We start from the raw sequence: 15,342 nt of genomic DNA, 5'->3' as shown, positions 1-15,342 counted from the left end.
CATTACAGAAATGCTCTTTTCTGATTATTTGCAGCCGGGGTTAGGCACTAGTGGAATAAATGGGATTAATTTTTCATGAGCCCTACAAGTCATCCCCCTCTCTGCTCCTTGGAACAATTCTGCTGCTCCACTGGAAGGATGGGCTGGATAACTGGAATAAAAGTAGCTTGGCAGCCCAGCCATGCTTGTCTAAGGCTTGCCTTCTCCTGCCTCAGGGCACAGAGAGGTTTTCAAACTCCTCCAGGTCCAGCCCAGATGAATTAACACCCACTCAGAGCTCACGTTCCCTGCGGGAGGCACAGCTTGATGGGAGCTGACCAGTCTGAGCTCAGGTTTGCTCTTTTCTCCTCCAAACCTTGTTCTGCACATCCCTGCTCCTCACACCTCCCAGAGCAGGTCCTGGGGGGGTGGGTCAGGGTGGTGCTGGTTCATCTCTGAAGCTCAGAGACTGCAAATAGCTTCACCTTTGCTGAGGAACACTCTGGCCCCTGGAGCAGTTGTACCGAACACTCCAAAGCCTGCTGGCCTTTGCCATACAGGTCATCCTTACATTTTTAATAGATCCCTGCAGTAGTTTTGTTGTCTTCCTGCATGAGCAGCAGGTTTTGGGATGGTTTTTCCAAGCTGGAGCTCCCACAGTTGGCATTTGCTGGCACAGGTGTCCTGCCATGCCCTCACTCTTACTCCAGGTAAGTCCCAGCCCCTCACAGTGGGATTTGCCCAGAGGAAATGTTGCACTTACACCATTCCTTCCTTCCTGGAACCCTTCCTGGAACCCTTCCTGGAATCCTTCCTGGAATCCTTCCTGGCATCTTTCTTTCCTTCCTTCCTTCCTGAAATCCTTCCTGAAATCCTTCCTGAAATCCTTCCTGGAATCCTTCCTTCCTTCCTGAAATCCTTCCTGGCATCTTTCTTTTCTTCCTTCCTTCCTGAAATCCTTCCTGGCATCTTTCTTTACTTCCTTCCTTCCTGAAATCCTTCCTGGCATCTTTCTTTTCTTCCTTCCTTCCTGAAATCCTTCCTTCCTGGCATCCTTCCTGGCATCCCTCCTGGCATCCCTCCTGGCATCCTTCCTGGCATCCTTCCTTCCTTCCTTCCTTCCTTCCTTCCTTCCTTCCTTCCTTCCTTCCTTCCTTCCTTCCTTCCTTCCTTCCTTCCTTCCTTCCTTCCCTCCCTCCTTCCCCGTGCCAGCTCAGCTGTGCTGAGGACACAGGCAGGAGTGGATGTGGCATCCAGGGCTGGCTCCTGCTCAGGTTTGGCTCGGTGCTCAGTACCCACTGAGCTGGGAGCAGGCTGGCTCTGGAGCCAGGTCCTGACGCAGCAGCAGCAGCAGGCTGTGCTCCTGACTCACTTTCCCCACGGACGTCACGGCGGTGGTGGCACTGCTGGGGGGTGACGTGGTGGTGGCAGGAGCAGCACCCGTGGGCCGAGCCCCGTCACGTCCCCACCGTGGGACAAACACGTCCGGCCCCGCTGCAGAACCCTTAAATACGGCTCGGTGCTAAGCAGGAGCTGTCGTCAGAGCCGTTCCCCCTCTCCCAGCCTGGAAAACAGGAGGGAATATCTTCATAAATCAGATGGCAGCCAACCTTCAAAATCAGGTCAGCCTCGCCGGCGTTTCCCTCCCCTCCTCACACCTTCAGCTCGTTTTTTCTCACTGTGAGCCCAGCCAAGCTCCTTGCATCATCCCCCTGGCGAGGCCAGCCGGGCCGGGAGCGGGATCCGTGGGATGCGGCACCGCCCGGCTCCGGCGGCTGAACCTCCCGAGCAGGAGGGCTCTGCTGGGTGCCGGCCGTGCCCCGGGGCTCCCCGGCTCCAGGATGCTCCCCCTGCCACTGGGTTTGTTGTGGTTGGTGATGTATGGGTGGACGAGGAAGTTCTGCTGGCGGGGAGTGGGGTTTGCGCTCATGAGGAGATGGAAATGTGCACCTGGGCAGAAGCTTTTCCTCCCAGCCAGGTGCGCTGCTGTCGCCTCTGAGCTCTTCCCGTGCCACAGCAGGTGCCTGGCAGAGAGACCGGCCTGAGAAACACATTTTAACCTCACTACACCCCTCATTTCCGTGTCAGATTGCTGAAGTCTTCTCTGCAGTGCAGCAGAGGGGGAAAAAAAAATTCATTTATGAAACCAGTTTTGCCGTGTTTTAGAGCAAGGGGTCGTAACCTGGGAGCTGCTGTTGATGAAGCAGTAAATAATGCATGGGCTAATTGCCCTTTAGCTGTGCTGAGTGTGTGGAAAAGGTCAGCCTTGGGATGCAAGGGGGCTGCCTCAAGGCTGGCAGCACCTTCTTAATGAGCCCCTTCTCGTTTGGCAGGTGCAAAACATGTCCCAGTCGATAGAGGTGTTGGACAGGAGGACTCAGAGAGACCTACAGTACGTGGAGAAGATGGAAAACCAGATGAGGGGACTGGAATCCAAATTTAAGCAAGTGGAAGAAAGCCACAAGCAGCACCTGGCAAGGCAGTTTAAGGTAGGTCTGATTTCCAAAGTGCTACAGGAGCTGTGGCCAGGGACTTGTCGGGGTGGGCGCAGCACTGTGGCCCCGGTGCCCTTCAGGGAAACAGCTGTGGGGTCCTTCCTGTCCAAAGCACAGCCAGGTCCAGGCTGTGGCCTCACATCCTCAGCCCTGCATTTTGTTAGAGGGTAAAACAGAGATCTCTGTGTTCCCACACCCGTCTGGGTGCCCTCAATAGGGCAGTGCAGGGTGATCCCGTCAGGGGGTGAGGTGGGTTCCCCTCTGTGGCCAGGCAGCTCCTCCAAGCCGTGCCCAGCACCCATTTCTTGGGAAAACCCAGGAACTGGGGCTCTCCCTTCCCATTCCTGCAGTCCAACCACAGTCACCAAACCCCATCTCCCCTGGGAGTGGCTGGAGAAGGGAGTTCATCAATCAAACACCATCCCCCCTGAAAAAAAAACAACAAAAAAAAACCCCAAAACACAATTATTACAGCTGTCCTCAGGCTGGCAAACTGCACATCTCCAGGATTTTGTCCAATTTTGAGTGTTGGCAGCAGAGGCAGCACCTTCTGATGGGTTTTGTGTGGTGTGCTGGTGCTGGGCAGAGGGAGAGTGGAGCTGCAGTCTCTGGAATGCAGCTGGCACTGGGAGCAGTGGCCAAACCCTCAGGAAGTTGCTTGAGGATGAATGAAATTGCCAAAAAGATTCTCTGAGCAATACCGGAATCTTAAATTTTAACAGTGCTGTGGGTTAATAGTTATATAAAAAAAAAAAATAATAATAATCAAATGGAAAAGATTTCCTGTGGAATTTGGGGACTTTTCTGATCAGCCACCCAGCTGATCCCCACCCTTGTCTGCAGGCAGCTGGCTGGTATTTTAAAGCAGATTTTTTAAAATGCTAAATACTGAAATACCACGATTATCTCATAAAAAGCTGGGAAGATGGTTCTTAAAACTTTTCACCAACTCCACCTCCTCCGCTCCCCATCTCCAGTTACTGCAGGACCCTAAATTTAGCTCTGCAGTCTGGATGGAAAGACTTGAGCTTGAGTTTCTTTTATTTAATTATTTCTTTATCTCAGTTACTATTGTTTCCCCCTCCCCATCATTCTGATGAGTTCAACCCTCCCCACTGCTTGCCAGGGAAGTTAAAATGAAATAAAATTAAAGCATTCCCCACATGCAAAGCACAAGAGGGGGATAAAAAGAATAATAAAAAAAAGAAATTCCCGTGGCTTAAATAGGAGGGGATGGATGGGAAGGAGGCTGAGGAGGAATTCCTGATCCTGCTCAGCCCCAAAAAGCTTCAGGACACAGGCAGATGTCACAGCCCCGGGTGCTGGGAGCTTGGCCACTGTAATTTGAGCAGCACCAGGGATTTTGGGTGTTCTAACATGCTTCATTAACGGGTAGGTGCATGCATATTAATGTCTACTCATTAACTGCTGGAGCAAAGCATCTGCAACAAAATGCTGCATTCTGAGCCTTTAAATGAGCAAAAAGCCAAAAGAAAAAAAAATTTAAAATAAGAAAAATAATTCATTTGTGCAAAATCCATCTGATAAAGAATTTTATTTTTCTGTTCCGTGCTTGAAACCAGTGAGGAATTTTTGTCTAATTTGCTGCCAAAGCAGCATTTGAAAGAACAGCCACAGCATTTTGTTCCTGCTAATGCCAGCATTAAACTGTGAGTGCTTTGGAGCTCTTGTGTTGGCTTTTTTTCTCTCTTTAGTGCCGTAAGAGTATTTGTCTATGAATGGCTATCTATATAAGGCAGGTTAGTGAGCTAGATCCTCAACAGTATTTCATTTTCTTGCTTACAGGGCTAACTAAAAAGCAAGTTTTTTCAATGCTGCAGTGACTGAAGAAGCAGTTCACTCCCATGTAACCATGAAAAGAGGGCCACAGAGCATTTTGCACCATGCATTGATTTTTTTTTTGATTATTTTCCAAATTAGCACCATATCTCACTAAGGAACCTTGAACCACACAACCGAGATCTTCCTTTGCATGCAATTGTAGATGCATTTCATGAATAGTTTGAAACCCTTGTCAATGCATATATATCTTATTTTCTTTTATTCTTTTGGAAAGAAAAAAAAGAAAAAAAAAAAACAACAACTCTTTGTGTATGTGATCTGAAGCATGTAACCCTAAGATGTTGCATTCTAAAAATGACAAATAAAGGCCTTTCCCAAATATTTTGGTGTTCTGCAGCCTGTTTAATATGTTCTTGCCAAGACATCATTCGGACCAAAAAATAATAATTGAGCTAATTTTAATGCTAATAATTGTGGGATATGTGAACATTTCGCTCCCATAGGAAGCACCCAGGTCAAGGCAGAGTGTTGCAGATTTTTGCACGCATAGCACTGAACCGAGCTTATTTTAACCTTGCAGGCAATAAAAGCGAAAATGGAGGAACTTAGGCCTTTGATACCAGTGTTGGAAGAGTACAAAGCCGATGCCAAATTGGTATTGCAGTTTAAAGAGGAGGTCCAGAATCTGACGTCAGTTCTAAACGAACTCCAGGAGGAGATTGGCGCCTATGACTACGAAGAGCTTCAGAACAGAGTGTCAAATCTTGAAGAAAGGCTTCGTGCATGCATGCAAAAATTAGGTAGGCTCAGAACCACCATGGTGGCCCTGGCTCCAACGCCACCGGTGCCAACGCACGCATCCCGGCCGGAGGCAGAGATGCCCCGCTGGACATCTGGTGCCGTGCCCGGCCGCGAGGGATGAGCTCCACACAGCCAGGGGTGATCCTGCCAAGAGTTCTGCCACCGGGAGCGTTCCTCCTGGCTGTGGTCCTGCCCAGGATTACTGGCAGGAGCAACGCTGCCGGTGGTGGGAGCGCTTCAGGATCCTGTCCCCGGAGCGGGCGTGTGGGCGGCGCTTGCATAAGTGGCAGCTCACGCTTATGCAAAGCCAGCACTTGTACCCCTTTTGCTTCTGCATCCCTGGACCTGGCCCGTCAGCAAAGGGCTCTGCTCGTGGTGGGGGGTGTGGGGCTGTGCCTCGGTTTCCCTCGGTTTCCTTTCTTTTTTTTTTCTTTTTTTTTTTGCATCTTGCCCAATCCCCCCTGAGCAGAGCATGACGGAGCTGGTGCGCGGCGCGGTCCTGCCCCTGTGCGGGACGTGAATCCTCCCTCTCCCATTCCCGAGGGAGCGGGGAGCCATTTCCATCAGGCTGCTGCTAAACCACCAGGGATTCATCTCTGACCTCGTCCAGAGGGTTTGAATTGACTGAAACTCCTGGGTCTGTTGTGGGGAGGCTCAGCTGTCGCCAGACCCAACGTGCGACCCCAAACACGGGGGAAGGAGGAGGGCGCTGCCTTCCACAGCTGCAAGGACTCTCTGCACCATTTGTTGGGCCAGCTCTGACTTGATTTCATTTCTCCTTCCATTATTGACTTTCTTGCCACGCCATTTAGATAATCCAAACACATTAACTGCTCTGCAGTCTATTTTGGTAGCACATACGAAATTACACTCTCAGGTAACTTCATGGAAGATCAGATCTCTTCTGAGCACTTTATATCCTTGGCAAGGTAACACTTTGTTCCTCTCTTGGCTGTGCTGCTGGGGTTGTTTTTGCTTGTTTGTAGATGCCTCCACACTGTGAGCAGCCACCTCCCCTCCATTCCCTCTGCATTTCCATCCTCTGGCTCCTTGTTCACCCCTTGTAGGTTCCATCTCACTCAGAGAGTAAAATTCCCATTTAAATGTGGATGCTCAGAGTATTTGAACAAGTCAGGCACCAAGGTACCCTTGGGACAGGTAAAAACCCCCCTGGCCAAGAGAGATCAGAGTTTGATTTCTCATTAATTAATGAGTGCTGGTGTCCCAGGTTTGGTTTGAGAGCAGGACAGGCTGGGACCTTCTGCCCCTTTCTGCTGTCCCTCCTCTCACCCCATGATGGTCACAGGGAGGGCAGCAGGGCTGGGCATGGACCAAATTCTGACCTTGCCCTCTTGAACTTCCCCCTAAAGCCTAATGGGGACAGGAATGAGCAGGGTTGGAATGATTTAATCCCTAATTCCTGGATCTTTATCAGGTGGGCACCAGTGCAGCGGGAAGATAAGGAGGGATGGACAGATAAGAAAGAAAGATAAGAAAGGAGAGCAGACCCAGGAGGGTGGGGTGGACCAAGGACACTCAGAGACCTCCTGGCAGCCCCACATCCCCAGCACGGGCAGCTCTGCCCTGCGAATGAATCCTCTCATCCAGGAGGAGAAGGTGCCCAAGGAGGGATCCCCTGGCTGCACCCAGAGCCTTCAGCCCATCCCTTGAAGGTGAGGAGGAGCTGTGGGTCACAGGGAGAGGGAGCAGCAGCAGGAGCAGGGATTCAAACTTGGGGACAGTTCTTTAAACAAAGCCATCCTGGCCCCCACAGCCCCTCTCTAACCAGGGAAGCTGGGACAATCCTCCCACTGACCACGGGCAGGCTTTAAGGAGTAGCTCCCAAACCATTCAGGGCTCAAAAAAAAATTAGAATTTGCTCTTGGGCCATTAACCCTTTCTGCTCATTCCATCCCCTCACGCTCTGGTCCAGCTGGGACCAGTGGCCCAGGTAAGAGCAAGGCAGGTAGGGATGCTGAGCTCTTGCAGGTAACCTTGTCTAGAAATGTTTGGGTGTTTTCTAAAATCTTTTTGAGTCTTTAGTTGGGCTTTTTGGCTTGTTCTTGCCCTTGCTGTCTCTCTGGGGTCAGGGCAGCTCTTTTGCAGCAGCCCTGGATCTCCCAAAAGCTCATCCCAGAGGATTTGCTGCTCACTCAGGATGGTGATTTATATGGTCACTTAAAAGAAACAGCACGGATTGAATTTCCAATGCTGTTTATCTCTCTGTCGTGCCAACGACTGGAAATGGTTGTTAATTGAGTTAAATTCAGGTAACAGCCTTACAAATGCTTTGCTGCCACACAATGAGGCCCTGATTGCTGAGGATTTCACTTGCTGCAGGTTTTCTGCTCAGTTGGGCTCGCTGACGTCTCAAGGTGAAGGTTTTAGCTGGGATTTCCAGCTGCCCTGGAGTGTGTGTGTGTGCCCCAAACAGGGCCAGGGAGCTGCTGCAACAAGCACAGGCCAAGGGGAGGGGAGGGATGTGCCACATTCCCATCTAGTTCACCTCTCCCAGGAAGCTGAGCCTTGTCAGTGAAGCAGCCTTTTCCTTAGCCCAGGTCCTGTTTTGCATTTTGGGTTTCCTAAGCATTATTGATGGATCAATAGTGAAAACACTTCCTGACCCTGGCATGTGTGTGGAGGGGAAAAAAAAATCAACAATGGCAGCTTCAATCTGTGTTTCTGTTTACACTCCTAAAGATCCCTATTTATCCAGGGATTTTAGCCTTTGCATTAATGTTCCTAAGAGAAAGTGTAGGGGTTGTCACTCCTTGGACCAAGGGGGAATTTAAGTCAGGCAGGACAAGAGTGCCTTGGGAAAAATCCTGGTCTGGGAATGGGGATGGAGACCCATCCCTGATGGGTTTGGGATGGGAGGTTCCCAACCAGGCAACAGAGGCAAGATCCAGGCACAGCTCAGCTGCCACAGCCCCATCCCTGCAGAGAAGGGGTTGGAATCAATCCTTGATTCCTGGATTGGGATGGGGGGATCCATCCTTGGCTTCCTGGGAAGCTGGAGCAGGGGAAGATCCTGGCTGTAGCAGCACAGCCACAGAGCCCAGAAGGAGCTGGTGCCTGTCTCTTGGTGGAAGAGCTGCTGGAAGATGCCAAGCAGGATTTGTGGGCAGGATCTGGGGTCTGGAGCAGAGCTGTTGGCATCCTGGGAGGGGTTTCACCAGCCCTGCTGGAAAATTCCTGATGCAGCTGAAGGAAGGGGCTGTGCGGGATGCATTTTGTGGCAGGGTGCAGGACAGAGGGATGGAGGGACACTTGGGAAGAGGCTGATTTGTGCCCAGGAAAAAGAAACTGAATAGAGCTGGGCAAAGAGGAGTGAAAGCAGCTCCTCTGTGAGGCCCTAAAATCTGCTCCTCACAGGTTTGCCCTGTCCTGGACGAGCACCAGGATGTGCTTTTCTGTGGCACAATTGTCCCTGAGAGACCTGGAATTCCCCCAGCATCCCGTACTCCTGCCATCCCAACGGGAGGGGAGGGTTTGCAAGAGGCTCGGCTGCTGATATTCCGAGTGTGCTGTGGGTCTCCTCAGGTGGGTGAGGATCCCAGGGGATGCAGCCGTCCATGCCTGCATGGCAAACCCAGCAAAGCTAAGTGGGGATCTTTAAAAATGCGTGTTAAATTCCCCCCAGCAGCTGAGTGCCTGGGATGGGTTTAGAGCAGGAGAGAGAACACGCTGCCCTGTGTAAGAACAACCCTCCTGCATTGCTGAGGAGCTGGGCTGTGTGTGCCTCTAGCTAAACGTGTAGGAGACGTTGCAAACAACACTGGTTTAGCCTTATCAGCTGCTGGTGCTATTTTTTTTAAACTGGTTTTTTTTCAATCAGTGAGCTTTTATACCACGCTTCTCTCCAGGGAAATGGAAGGAAGAGATAAAGTGACAGCAGTGTAGGGCTGTGATAATGGCAGGCAGCACTGAGCAGATCTGGGATTAGGGGAAAGCTGGACCCCTGCATGACGTTAAAATTTGTTATTTTAACCCATTGCATCTCTTTTCCAGTGCTTTGCTCTCTGTCTGAGCTGAGAGGTTTGGATTGCAGCAGGCAGGAGGGCAAATCCCTGTGCCTTGTATCCAAGGAAAGCTCTGCTTTTTGGTGGCATCTCTCTTTATCTGCCTGGGTCTGGAGGCTGTGGGGGCACTGATGGTGCCCTTGGTCACGTCCTGCTGGTGCACATCAGGAATATCTTCCCCTATTTCCTGCCCTGGGCTAAGGGGGTCCCTTTGGCCACAGCTCAGAGCTGAGGCAGGTGGATGTGTCCGATCAGGAATTAAAATTCAGGTGAGAAGAGGACAAGGAGAGAGGCAGCTGAGAGGGATTGCAGAGTTCTGGAAATGCTCAGGGTGTAAAATCTATGATTCTATGAAGGTCAGGTTGGACAGAGCTCTGAGCAACCTGATCTGGTTGAAGACATCCCTGCTCATTGCAGGGGGCTGGACTAAACGACCTTGAATGGTCCCTAATAACAAACCACCCCATAATTTTACTCGGTAATTTGGAGTAGGATGACCTTGTCCTGAGCTGGCAGAGCTCTCCCCGTGTTCCAGCAGCACCTGCAGGGGCTCCCAGCTGCAGCCCAGCCCTGGGCACCGTGAGCAGGTTGTGCTGTGCAGCTCCAACACAGCACCCGGAGCAGCTCCTCCAGCCCAGCACTGCCACCTTCCCCTTCCCAGCCTGCCAGAAGCCCCCACATCAAAAAGGAGAACTCAGCAAACACCTCCTGAACTTCAGGTGCTGGCTGTTCCCCGTCGCCTCTGCCCTGAGCTTGTCCCACTCTGCCCTGGATGTGTCTGGGTTTTAAATGAGCTCTCCCTGCCCAACAGGGCATCCCCACCAGCCCCAATCCCTCCTGAGGCATCTTCATCTGCTCCCCTGATCCTCCTCACTGCACACACGTTCAAACCTCGGTGAGGAAGGGAATCAGAGCGGCAGCTTTGCTGAAACTCGGGGATATTGTTGGGAAAAGGAACTTGGATGTGGCTGCACCATTCCATATCCATGGACAGCCCAAGAGAGGTGCTGGGGACAGAGGCAGGGCTGGGAAATGAGCTGGAGGAAAGGTGCTGCTGCTTTCCCTCTAATTTAGGGTTTGAAAACCCAGCAAGGAGCTGAGCTGGCTCCCTGAATTGAGCAGATCTGGAGCAATGAGCGTGCCCCAGACCTGGCTCTGCCGCTGCCCATGCCTGTGCTGCTGAGGCTGGGCTGGGCAGGATTCCCGGGGCAGCTCCTGAGGGATGCTCGGGATGCTCCCACCTTCATCCTGCTGCATTTGGCTTCCTGTCCCAGAGCTGGCTGGAGGAGCTGGAGGATCCATCAGTGTCCGCTGAGCCTGCAGCACGGGAGGGAGCAGGGGGGAAGCGGCTGGGAAATGATCTTTGTAGGGAGCAGATTCTTATTTTGTGCCATTTTCCACCTTGCTCTTTTTTCTCCTCTGCATAACCTGTAAGAAACGCAAGTTTCCAGCAGGGCTGGGGTAGCCACGGCTGCTTTTTTGTCTTGGCTGCAGCCGCTGGATCAGAGCAGCTCTTCAGCTCCTTCCTCCACCTGCCTGCTGCTCTCATTCTCAATTCTGTGCCATTCTCAGCTCGGCTGGCTCAGCAGAGCTCCTTTTCTCGGGGACAGCAATGAGGACAATTGTCATTAAGAGGTGTGAACCAAACAAAAGCATCGGACGCTTGTTCCTGACCCGATTCCCTGTAATTAAACCAACCCTCAGCCGGGCAGAGGGTGGGCACACAGCAGTGGGTGGGACTCGAGGTGCTCACCAGCCTTCCCCTCTTTTCCAGCCTGTGGGAAGCTGACGGGAATAAGTGACCCGATCACAATTAAAACCTCGGGGTCCCGCTTTGGATCGTGGATGACGGATCCTCTGGCTCCTGAGGGAGAAAACAAGGTAAGAGTGTGACAGCATCATCCCTGTGTCCCACCAGCGTGGCTGGGGACAGTGAATACTCATCACAGCTCCCACTGTGCCCTGGGGAACCTGGGGAATGTCCTCATTCATCCCACAGGGCTCTGCTGGCTCAGCATCCCCCCGGGAGGCAGGATGGGGAGAAGATGAGCAGCCCCTGCACTGGTCCTTTCCTGGGCAGGTGAAACTCAGTGCAGTGATGAGGTTCAGAATTGTCACCACGAGGTCTATGTGGAAAATAAAATAAAAAAAATACAGTATTGGGTTTCTAGTCTGTGTTTGGGCAGCCAGAAGGGAGCTGGGGCTGAGCAGAGGGATCCATGGTCCTGGTCCCTGCTGCTCTCCTGCTGCCAGCACCTCTGATAATTTCATCTGCCTGCATTTGCCCTCCATCCTCCACCTTCATTGTTGTGAGGAATTAACAGGCTGCAGCCAGAGAGAGATTTGTTTTGCTTTGTTTTGGTCTTTTTTTTTTTTTCCATTCAGACCATTCAATTTTGATCCCAAGGAGGTAGGAGGCCAATAACTGGCTGAAAATCAATCCCAGCTCCCCATGACTGATGGAATGGAAAATATCTCGAGTGTTTGCCGAGGATTTGCAGACAGCAAAACAAAACGAAAAGCACAAAGCTTGGCTGCCTGTAATTCCCTCCTGCTTGCTGCATCCTTCAAAGGATAAAGGCACCAGCAAGGGCTGGATCAGGGCACCTATTTTGGGATCTGTACCCTGGTATCAGCTCTGTAGCTAAGAGAGGACAAGGTATGCTCTGGAGAAGTCACCCTTGGGTGGTTGATTTGAAGGTGACTTGAGTTGTTGGGCTCTTTCCCTCCAGCAGCCAAGTGGTTGGCACTGGTTCCCCAACTCAACACCTCCATATTTTGCAGTTATTAGGCAAAATTTCACCTCCAGCTCAAATAAAATCCTGCTTAGAGGTGAGATGGGAAGGTTTTACCCACATCACATCTCGTTTTGCTCAAGAGAGGGGGCAGAATTGTCCCCTTCAGGCTGTGTTTGCCGCTTCCCTTGGCACTAAGACAGTTTTCAGCTGAAGCTGGTGCTTCAGATGCTAAAGATCCTCCCATGTCTTCAGAGAGTTTTGTCTCAAACTGCTATTTTTTGATATTTCTTTTAGCCATGCCTTTTTCTGCAGTGTATTTTTGTTGTACGAGTAGGCTGTAAACTGGAGCTGGAGCTTCCCAAGCCTCTCTGTGTATTTAATATATAAAACCTGCTGGGAATTTTATTAGGAACACACAATTAAGTGAACTTCTCTGGCTGCTCAGCGGAGTGGGAAAGTGAGGATGAGCAGTTTATCATCCCCAGCCCCTGTCCCCAAGCCCCAGGAGGTGTTTGGTGTTCGTGTGATCATTTGTTCATGTCATGAAACCATGGGACACAACTGGGGGAAATTTGTGAGTCCTGTGGGAGCAGCAGGTGGATGCTGAGAGCTGGGATTGCTGTGTATGGACAGGTGGAGGCTGCTCAGAGGCAGCTGCTGTGATGGGACATTGTTCATCCATCAATCTCTGCTTTTCCAGAGCTTGGAATGCTGTTGGGTCCTGCAGCCCCTGCATGGTGACACAGGCCTCTGCTGGGCTTTAAAATCTGAGCACAGCGCATTTGCATGTTGAATTTTTAATACCAGATAATGAAAGGGGAGCAGCAAAAAGAGACTCATGTTTTGGATATTTTTTTCCCCTATAATTTTCCCAACTGATTCAGCTGAAGCTGAAGTTTCATTTCCAGCTCTGGGTTTTCTCTGGTGCTTTTGCAGCCACCCCCAAGACCACCAAGGTTGGGGGCTGAGGGTCAGAGCCATTTGCCACACGTTCTCTCCCCACCTCTGCAGGCTTTCCAGGGAGGTAACGCCGCAAGGCTGAAATTCCCTGCAAAGTTTTGGGAAACCCCAATTGACTTCCCAAAGGCAGCAGCCAAATGTTGGGCTGCCCTTCTCAAAGACTGATGATCACACTCCAGACACAAAGCTGTCAGATTTTGCAAGGGGTTTGCAGAAGGAATCTGCAATACATCACCCAAATCTGCAGCCTTAAAGGCTTCCCTCTTGCTAAATTTACTTTTTCTCCTTCCTAAATTTGCTTTTTCTCCTTCCTAAATTTACCTTTTCTCCTTCCTAAATTTACCTTTTCTCCTTCCTAAATGGCTCTTACAGAAAGCATTTCTCTCATTTTCAGGCAGCAACTGCATCCAGAATGTCAGTGGCTGGCTGGATATTTCTTGTGGATATTAACTGCACAGCTTGGTCATTTGCTTCGGAATTGGTTTCATATAACAAAAGCTTTTTTTTTTTTTTAAGGAGTCTAGACAGTGTCCCCAGTGAACTGGCACTTAAATGATGATCTAAAATCTCTCCCCAATCTACCCAGAGCAAGATTTAGATGTCTTTGCCTCTTATATTTCAGCAGCCTCGCTTTAAGCTTTTGATGCAGCAGAGTATGATTTTTAAACCAATATGGACTTTTTGCCTGAATTTGCCTGACAATGAGTGATTGCATCCCTCACTCCTGCATTCCGAATTAATGGAGTTGTGCACAGCAGCTGCTGTAATTTACTGAGTGCTACCTCGGGAAGCAAAAGCAGCAGCTACAGGAAATGCTGGGTTTAGCCAGGGAAAAGCTGCTAATTGCCCTCGGGAAGGGAGGGTGGTGCCAGGCACCAGCATTCCCTGGGGAGCACTTAAGCCCACGAGATATCAGGTTATTCCCCCAGGAAAAGCTTTGCCGTTGGGTGGATTTCTTGGCTGATTTGGGGGTCCGAAATTGGGGTTATTTCTGGATGTAGGTGACAGATGTAGGCTGGATTCAAGGCCAGACCGGGCGGGATTTGGTGCAGCCCGGTCTGGTGGAAGGTGTCCTTGGCAGGGATGAGTTTTAAGCTCCATTCCAAACCGTTTTATGACGACGGCCGCGGATTTGTCTCCCAGCCCAGTTGTTGAGGCGATGCCTGACCCGCTGCGTTTGTGTTTGGCGCAGGTTTGGTACATGGACAGCTACCACAACAACCGCTTCGTCCGCGAGTACAAATCCATGGCGGATTTCATGAACACCGACAACTTCACCTCCCACCGCCTCCCCCACCCGTGGTCGGGCACGGGCCAGGTGGTCTACAACGGCTCCATTTACTTCAACAAATACCAAAGCCACATCATCATCAGGTTCGACTTGAAAACGGAGACCATCCTCAAGACGCGCAGCCTGGACTACGCCGGCTACAACAACATGTACCACTACGCCTGGGGCGGCCACTCGGACATCGACCTCATGGTGGATGAGAACGGGCTCTGGGCCGTCTACGCCACCAACCAGAACGCCGGCAACATCGTCATCAGCAAGCTGGACCCCAACACCCTGCAGAGCCTGCAGACGTGGAACACCAGCTACCCGAAACGCAGCGCCGGCGAGGCCTTCATCATCTGCGGCACCCTCTACGTCACCAACGGCTACTCGGGCGGCACCAAGGTGCACTACGCCTACCAGACCAACGCCTCCACCTACGAGTACATCGACATTCCCTTCCAGAACAAGTATTCCCACATCTCTATGTTGGACTACAACCCCAAGGATCGGGCTCTCTACGCCTGGAACAACGGGCACCAAATCCTGTACAACGTCACCCTCTTCCACGTCATCCGCTCCGATGAGTTGTAGCCCGGCTTTGGTTAGAAACTTGGGTTTAGAGGGGAAACAAACAAATAAATCGATGTGAAAATTTAAAAATATATAAATAAGAAAAAGGAAAAAAAGGGAGAAATTAATTTAAAAAAAAAAAACGCTAATAAGGAAACATACTTTAAATAAGTTAACATATAAACAGCTGCCAAAATTAAGACCAACGTCATGGAGGATTATTCAGCATAAACCTGACAGATCAGCATTACCTCTACATTTCTAGAAGTCTGGCCCTGTGTTATAGACTCACGAGTGACCGTGTACTTGCAGCTGGAACTGCATTCAGAGAACCACTTCAGTTTGGGGTTTTGTTTTGTTTCTGTTCCGATAGCAAACCTAGAGAACATCCTCAAGCAGTAAGGCAATGACTGTTGGAAGTTCACCCTCGGGAGCCTCGCTCTCCTCCATGTGTGGGTTGCATGGACATTCCCCCGGCGTCACGGGCAGCTGTGATGGATGTGTGGAAAGGAAAAGCAGGAAAAGCTGACCCGTGAGGAGCTCTGGCTGTGTCAACAAGACCTATCACAGGTTAGTTTTCTTTGCCTTCCATTGCAGCTACTGTCTCTCTCAACTGTGTTCTTGTCACTTAGATTAACTGTGCTGAGACCCCAGTAGCTCATGGATCTGTGTCTTAGTAACTTATTAAACACGATGGT

The 15,342-nt window shown here is 50.8% G+C and overlaps 1 protein-coding gene across 3 annotated transcripts in view; it reads left to right on the top strand.

Annotated features, from left to right (window-relative positions):
- The window catches only part of OLFM1 (olfactomedin 1), a 32,030-nt gene extending 16,917 nt beyond the window's left edge, over nucleotides 1-15,113 (top strand). For all 3 annotated transcript variants that reach the window (XM_062505466.1, XM_062505465.1, XM_062505464.1), the window contains 4 exons: nucleotides 2,313-2,468; nucleotides 4,858-5,077; nucleotides 10,875-10,981; nucleotides 13,991-15,113. In XM_062505466.1, the coding sequence (XP_062361450.1) occupies nucleotides 2,313-2,468; nucleotides 4,858-5,077; nucleotides 10,875-10,981; nucleotides 13,991-14,665 (1,158 nt within the window). In that variant the 3' untranslated portion in view covers nucleotides 14,666-15,113. The remainder of the gene's footprint in view (nucleotides 1-2,312; nucleotides 2,469-4,857; nucleotides 5,078-10,874; nucleotides 10,982-13,990) is intronic.
- Nucleotides 15,114-15,342: the final 229 nt, after the last annotated feature.

The sequence above is a fragment of the Cinclus cinclus genome, chromosome 19 (assembly GCF_963662255.1).
Source record: "Cinclus cinclus chromosome 19, bCinCin1.1, whole genome shotgun sequence".
Lineage (NCBI taxonomy): Eukaryota > Metazoa > Chordata > Aves > Passeriformes > Cinclidae > Cinclus > Cinclus cinclus.
This window is presented reverse-complemented; position numbering and strand designations above follow the sequence as displayed.